The sequence below is a fragment of the Dipteris shenzhenensis genome, chromosome 22 (assembly GCF_047967505.1).
Source record: "Dipteris shenzhenensis isolate YYH24624 ecotype China chromosome 22, Dip_SZ_1.0, whole genome shotgun sequence".
In the NCBI taxonomy this organism is placed as follows: Eukaryota; Viridiplantae; Streptophyta; class Polypodiopsida; order Gleicheniales; family Dipteridaceae; genus Dipteris; species Dipteris shenzhenensis.
In genome coordinates this window covers 32,407,837-32,415,857 of record NC_141617.1, presented here as the reverse complement: position 1 = coordinate 32,415,857, position 8,021 = coordinate 32,407,837, and the positions used below count along the sequence as shown (strand labels likewise).

The 8,021-nt window shown below is 45.1% G+C and overlaps 1 protein-coding gene across 1 annotated transcript; it reads left to right on the top strand.

Moving 5' to 3' along the window:
• Window positions 1-1,295: 1,295 nt before the first annotated feature.
• On the top strand, window positions 1,296-5,652 carry LOC147888009 (protein RALF-like 33). The gene is made up of 2 exons (XM_087393433.1): window positions 1,296-1,670; window positions 5,305-5,652. The coding sequence occupies exon 1, from the start codon at window positions 1,296-1,298 to the stop codon at window positions 1,644-1,646; it is 351 nt and encodes a 116-aa protein (XP_087249559.1). The 3' UTR covers window positions 1,647-1,670; window positions 5,305-5,652.
• Window positions 5,653-8,021: the final 2,369 nt, after the last annotated feature.

Below are 8,021 nucleotides of genomic sequence, written 5' to 3'. Positions count from 1 at the left end.
ATGATTAGTATCGAGAAAGACCTTAGTCACCACCACTTGATCCACAACAAATTCTTTGAGACATGATATTGCACATTTGGTTGAGTCCTTTGATGCCTATTAAGCCTTAATTTTACACCTAATGGGCCGAAACATTGCCAAGCAAGCTTGGCCTGCCATGGGGGCTTGATTTATTCGGTAGAAGGTAACCAACATCAAAGTTGGCTATTGGTGATTTTGAGCCAATAGCCCTTGAGTTGAGTTTTCGGGGCAAGGAGACCATATCTAAGAGGTCGTTCTCACTTACCTCTAGTGTAGTGTAAATGCCATAAAGTGGCATTAGTTTTGATCGCTTGCATGGTTTCCACTAGGGTCCTTGACTATCACGGCAACAATCGATTGCCCAAGTGGAGAAAATTTTGGCTCTTCACCTAAGCATTTCGAAGCCCCTGTTGCTGTCACCCTCTTGCAACCAATGGTCTGGCATGTCTTTATGGGATTTGGGCTTGTTGCAAGTTTGTTTTGGAGAGTATTTGTAGACACGGGCGAGCGAGGAGGAGGCACTTGGCATTGTGTGGGAACCATTGCCCACAAATGCAAACCAATGCTCAAAGATGTTGCATGAACATTAATTTTTTGAGTGAGACTGGGAACCTCCTCTAAGGTCGGGTTTACACACCAATCTGCGGCCAAGGGGCTTTGACAAAGGAGTTCACTGCTACTGTGTTGTGTTCACACCAACTCCTGATGCAGTCTGGTCATTGGCTGTCAAGGAATCCCGCAACCCGCATAGGCTATGTGGTGTTCACACCGATCGGGCAACAACTCCCGCGGCTGCAGTGTGGTCATTCATTGGCTCCTATCAAGGAATCTTGCCAATTGCATAGGCCTCTGATTGGTGCTGCTGAGGTCTCTAGTCAAGGGGTGCGGGGCAACCTCGTCTTTTGATTGAAAGAATAGGAGTGCAGGGGTTGCAAGTTGCGACGTGAACGCAAACCTCTTGCAAGCGTGTTGGAGGTTGTGCGGAACCCCTCTCTCTCTCTCTCTCTCTCTCTCTCGTGTCACGTGTGTGTGAGAGAGAGAAAAATAAGTGGTCAACCATAAAGAAAAGGCTCTTCTGGAGTAAGCTTGCGTGCAAGATCTTCATAATGATTGTTGGTTTTCATCTTCATTATCAACTGATTTAAATTTTTTTCGTCATCTTTGATCTTCGTTCATCAACTGATTTAATTTTTTTTCGTCACCTTTGATCTTCGTCTTCTTCGTCTTCTTCATCTTCGTTATCGTTCTCTGTTGTTGCATAGCTTTGTTCCGCCATGGCCATGCACCGCCTCTGCCTCACCCTCCTCCTCCTCCTCTTCTTCTCCTCCCTCTGCTCTTCTTCCCCTCACCTCCTCTCCGTCCCTTCCTTCTCCTCCTCCTCCCCCTCCTGTGACTCCTCCATCGGCCATTGTGACCTCTCCTCCGAATTCCTCATGGACTCCGACGTTCACCGCCGTTTCCTCCAGGGTACCTCGCGCTACATCAGCTATGGCGCCCTCTCCCGTGACCGCGTCCCTTGCTCCGCCGCTGGTCGCTCCTACTACAACTGCGCTGGCTCCGGCCGTGCCAACCCCTACACCCGTGGATGCAGTAGAATCACGCGTTGCTATCGCGATACTAGCTAGAAATCCATCCGCTAATTCGTGCAGGTGCGTTGTTTACATCTTTGGCGATATTTGGTGGTTTTTGTGGTACAATGCCGAATCATGTCATTTTACAGCTTTGGTCCCATCCACCTCATTCTTGTTTGATGTGTTGGTCTTGGAAGCCTTAGAGATTTCTCACCCTACTGTTTTTGCTTCTGGTACACAGATTTCTCACAGGGAAGCTCTTGGCATATTTCGGATGTACTGTATACTTTTCTTTTGGGCAAGGTCGTAAACGTATGGATCTCTCGGACTGTTAGTCCTTCTAAGTGTGCACTGTGAGTGGCTTTGGACGTTAAAGTCGAAATTCAAACTTAGAAGGGAGTTTGACGGTTAAATTCTAATTTCGACCTTAGAAGTAGGTGTGTCCCAACACCGATCGATCGATCGATCGAGAGAGAGAGCGCGCGAGCGCGAGAGCGCTTTGGCTTGTACATTAGACAGCGAAGCTTCAGATCTGTGTCCATTTCAAGAGGGACTCTCAACTTTGATGAAGTTGTATTCGGTGGTGCAAAGGAAAGCCCCTGGCTAAAAATAGCGAACGTGGCTTTGAGGGCAAGGAAGAGCGTGAACTTCAAGTGCAGGCAAATCGTAACATTTGCGTGGACCTGTTGCAGCCGGAGTGAGTTGCGCCGCGCTGAAGCTTTTGCAAAGGCTGCCCTTGCTTGACTTGCTTAAGGTCTCGCTAGGTTGACAGCTTTAGGTGAAATTGAAGTCTTAAGGCATGTCTCCTGGTTCTGGATGTAGACCTGCGTATTAGAATCAATTCACATCACGAGCTTTTGAAGCAAGGGAAGTTGCTGGCGTTGTCAAGCCTCGTAATGAATTATTATCTAGAAAGTGGAAGAAGAGGTTGTCCGACTGCGGGTTGCCTGATTTTGGTAATCTTTCATAAAAGCCTATTCGCAGGCATGCCCGGGTGTTCATATCGACTGGACGAGGCACGATGGTGCTCGGTGCGCGCCTGCAAAGACATTGTATTTTAGAGGGTATCTGCAAGTGAATTGGAGTTGATGCGCGCATTAACGTCACCGTGACAGCTATTTACACGGTGCCCTGCTGATTCTTTTTTTCCGTCGTCCTTTTAACGATTTACCTTGGAGGGAGGTCTGATCAAAATGCACAAGGCAGTTGAACAGCTCTGTTACTACCTAAGTGCCTTACCCTGTCGAGGCTGTCGTATGGATTCCATCACTGGAACTCCAAACGGCTGCCCTGCGAAGAAGGTTCATCATCTTTGACTGCCTGGCACTCCAAAGATATTAGCGAAATTGATCTAGATGTTGATCCATTTCTATCAACTAGGTTTCTTGCTCTGGGAAGGCACCAGTGCCTGATAGAGTTGCTTGATGGGTACGATCTGCAGTCTCCCAGAATAATATCAGATCTACTGGGTTCATCAAGGTATGGGTGCTTTACTGCAAGAGAAATCGGCTGTGGAAAGGAACTGTTTTTACAGTAGCAGCCTAGACCGGCTGTTGGGTTGCTCATCCGTAACATTGCCATAGTAGCTCAACCCAGTGGAATTTATAGGTTATACAATGTAGGTGATTATCATGAGGTTAAAGCTGCACTGGTTGTTTTCCTTTTAAAGGACGAGTCTGTGGGTTCTTCAATACATTCTGTGTGTTTGCCGAAAGGTATTGCTATATACATCAATCAGCTGTTATTTGAGAGAGAATTTCTTCTTACAAGAAGTTCTAGAGAGCATGGACTACGCTTTGATTAGTGTTCTTGTTTAGTGCCACCCTTTATGACGTCTGAGTCTGCCCTTCGCCTCTGGACTCAGTACCAAGACCTTTGTATAATGGATGCTCAAGTTTCTGTGGCAGTGGGTATTAGCAGCAGTGATGTTGCTATAATTCTTTCCATTTGGAGTGCCCTACTTTCTTGCCTTCACAAGGAGTTGTAGCTTGGAGAAGCGGTGGACTACTTTTTGATTTGCCTACTCTGTTAGTGCTAGCCTTTGTCAGGCTAAGTCTGCATTTCGCCTCTGGAGTTGGGACAGAAACGCTGTACAAGACCTATGTGTAGATGGATGCTCAAGTGTGTTTGGTTGCCAGTGGGGTTATGTATGTTAGAAATGACCCAACAGAGGGTACGCACAGCGGTAGACTGATAGAATTGCCCAGGAGCTCACACAGTGTGGTGTGGGGTGTGGGATCACCAACTTCTTAAACTTTATGTGCATAGCATAGATGTGTGCACACTCATCAATAGACAATAAACCAGCCAGATAGAGAAACCACCAAAATAATATATTTCTGTCCAAAGCTATGGACACAATACAAAAGAGAGAGATTCAGAGTCCCACCAATGGTTTGGTCCTCTGATCTTACCACAAGGTCCTCCTCCTATCTGCCGGCTATCTCTAGACTTGAGCCCGCGTGCTCCACCTCAAGCGTAAGTAGACTTTCCGTCCAGATCACAACACCTTGCCGCCCTAGAAGACAGCCAAGGTCCAGCCTCTAGGGAACTCAGTCTGCAGCACTCCTTTCACTTTCCTTCACCCCCAGTGTGAGGCCCAAGGGAGTCGCTTCTGGCTGCTCCTGTCTGCTCCTGCTCTTGCTGGATGGTTGGATGAATTATGAGGCCCAGGGCCTCTCTTTTTATAGGCCCAAGGCCTACTGCAAAAAACCGACCAGCAGCATCATTCTGGCCAACCCAAACAGGCCGACCAGTCTGCTGCTAAAACCGCCCCAAGGGGCTCTCAAAACAAGGGCCTTTGGCCCTTCATTCCTTGCAGGGGTTAGGTCTGCCCATGTGCTGGCCTGGTTGGCTGGCTCCAACCAGCCCCAGCTCCTGCTCCCCCCTGCCATGTCTGCGCCATGCTGCAGCCCTTTGCCAGCACCATGTCCTGCCCGTACACCTGATGTGTGCACCCGTACAGGTCTGTACCATTGCTTACTTCATCCCGCCTTTGTTCTAGGCTGGAGATGCTGCGCAGATCTGCTCTTCTCCATCCTTGACAGTCCCCTGGCCTGCCAGATCTGCCCTCGAGGCAAGCTTCCTTCTGCCAGGTACTCTCCTCTCTTTGTGTGAGGTGCTGCCCATGTGGCAGCCCCCTCCCTCTCTCTTTTCTGTTGCCCACATGGCAGCCATGCTGCTCCTCATGTGTCAGTCTCTCAAACCCTAGGTTCACCCCCCCCCATGCTCTCCTCATATGGGAGCTTACAGATGCGGAGGTGACCTTTCCAACAATGTATGTGTGTGAGCATATGTTTATACCATGGTCTATACCCACCATTGGGTGCTCATGACATAGGTGAGGATGTCATAGTAGCTAGTCCCTACCATGCATGATGGATTTCATGGTCTTCTATCTTGTGGATTACTGTCACCCAAGGTTAAAACTGCATTATATGTTATGCTTAGAGAATATGAGTTTGCATTTGAGGAAAAAGGTGGGGAGAGGAGGGGCGGGGTGGGGAGAGAGAGAGAGAGTCAGCCAATTGTGCATAAAGGTTTCTGGTTGTCTGACTTGTTTTGCTTCCATAGTTAGCTAGATGGGGGAGCATTTGATCTTGTTCTCAAGATAATCATCTCTGATGGTTTCTGCATGCATGGTTTGTCATCCTCCTGCGTCTATGTATGGTTTGACAGGGTACCTCCTAATCACTTTGGCACCTGTTTACAGGATTCCAAGTTTACTTGGACTTTCAGCAGACATCAGACTTCTCAACTACGGATATAGAAGAATATTGATTGGAAAATTTACTCCAGATATCCTTATTTGAAAATAAATCAATCTCAGGATGATTAATTTATATTCCAGGGCAGATATATTTCAGTTCAACCCAGCGCTCACCCTATGAGAATGTCTGAAAGATCTGTTTGATTGTATGCGCTCAGCATGGGAGTTTATATGACAGTGGACACATCTTGATACATCCCTGGAGATTTTTTTATCAAAAAATTATTTCCTGTGGATTGTTGTTGGGCCTGCTGATACATTGTTTTATATAATAAGTACCTTGACTTTTTATGTTGCGGTTCGAAACTTTTTCTTTAAGCGAGTTTGAAAATAAATCAATCTCAGGATGACTAATTTATATTCCAGGGCAGATATATTTCAGTTGAACCCTATGAGAATGTCTGAAAGATCTGTTTGATTGTATGCGCTCAGCATGGGAGTTTATTTGACAGTGGACACATCTTGATACATCCCTGGAGGTTTTTTAATCAAAAAATTATTTCCTGTGGATTGTTGTTGGGTCTGCTGATACATTGTTTTATATAGTATAAGTACCTTGACTTTTTATGTTGCGGTTTGAAACTTTTTCTCTAAGCGAGTCAGAATATGGAATGCCTGAACTGGAGAAGTCGTTGATAAGTAGACGTCAGTGTTAGCTTGATACTTCCCTCACGCAGAGTATGGTGAGCCTAATTGCCAAATAGTCGAATTCATCTGTGCTTTAGTATTCACTCAAGCTGGTTATTATGCCAACGCTGCAGGGACGAGTCTTGGTTCTGTGAAAATTGTGCGACATTGTCTTCTGAAAAATATACCGTCAAGAGTTTGACCATACGACAACTGAGAGGATGCCCCTGTTGTGCAACCCACTTTGCATGTGTTGCAAATGTTCAGATCTCATCTGAAAGCTCGACACCTAAGCGTTTATGCTGACATAAACATGCATCATTCACCCAGTAGTACAATAGCACTCATTAGTATTTGTGTGTGTGAACACCCAAGGGGTGGAAATGAAGAGATAACAAACTGGGGTTGGGTAGACAGCCTTTGGACTAGAATAGAAGACTAGACAAGGAAGAAAGCACTAACTGGATCAAAAAAAAAAAGCTCTTGCAAGATAGTCTGACACCTTTAGAAACGGTCAAAACTTAAATCCGCTTCCCGTGTTCGTCCTTGGCGTTTACTCAGTTCCGTATATTTCACAGTCCTTCGCATGCATTCATTCGTTTATTTATTAATTCATTAATCGCTCCCTGTGCTTCACAGTCCCACTTTTGTCGTAGATCTCATAAATATCAACTTGAAAGTGAAGCCCTTACCATTCCAGCTAAAGAAACTTGGACTCGTCATGAGCTCAGGAAAGCCCAGGTGAAGCATCCTACGATCCATGAGATCATACATAGGGGTGTTTGGATTTGCAAAGGCATTTCTCTTTCATTAAACGCCCTTAGTGTTACGTAGAGAGCCTCGTTTCTTAGCCCCAGATGAGCTTGCCATATTGATAGCCACCATGTTCTACACCTACCACTTGTGCACCAGTCATGTAGATAGCTACCACTTTTGCACTGTCACCAACCACATGAGTGTTGAAATAGTGATTTCTCCACATGACTAGGTAATAGTCCCTACATCCATTAGTGTAAAAGATTAGGTGGTTGTAGCATGATCACCGGCGGCCTTATACCAAGTCGTATACGTAGTCGTTTCACTATTGTTTGTTGTGTTGAGGTAGTGTAGTGGAGGTGTTGCTAAACTCGATAATATGCCCTACATCCATTAGTGTTGGAGCATGATTACTGGTGGCTTTATACCAAGTCGTATACGTAGTCGTTTCCCTATTGTTTGTTGTCTTGAGGTATTGTTGTTCTACTACTCTAGTGTGGCTGAAGAGTTGTGTATGCCTCCAACTCTCTTGTAAATGAAGAACTCTCTTGTGTGTATAATTGTGCAATTGTAGAGCTCAAGCTCTCCCTTTTCCACGACGTTACAATTGTTTTCTTTCATGGTATTAGAGCTCCATACTCTTTTACATGGTATTAGAGTCTACATGGCTTGCATTTTTGTGGCTTGACAAGTTCCTCTGTTGGATTTTGAATTTTGGAGACCATACAACATTGAAATGGACTCCACATCAAAAGGCAATAGAAAGGTACAACCTCTAGATACGTGCAAGAATCATGGTAAGATACCTAAAGATAGTTGAATCTTGTATTAGTTACTAAAGTAAAGTTGTAGAGGAGATTGAGAGCTACACTTTTTGTTTTTACATCTTGATTCAAGGTTAGGAGAAAAAGTTATAGTCTACAGAGAAGTGCTAGAAAAATCACTATAACGTGAGGAGGGGGTCTCAGATTTGTCCCAAGTGCTTGTATTGTGATAATTTAAGCTCCGTATTCATTCATACTACCTAATATACATTGTTTATGCCAGATATGCACTTTGTATGTTCGAAAGTGTAGTATTTGAAAAGAACACAAGGAGATCACTATAACGCAAAGAGAGAGATCTATCTCTACACGAAGGTCCTAGATTGTGTTATGATGACTTCAACTCAATTTTGCCATATTTGTTCTCTCATTGACATTGTCCAACCTCACACCTTTCCTTTATGATTATCTTATAATGATGGAAGAGCCCCCTTGATGTCATGATCGTGCTAG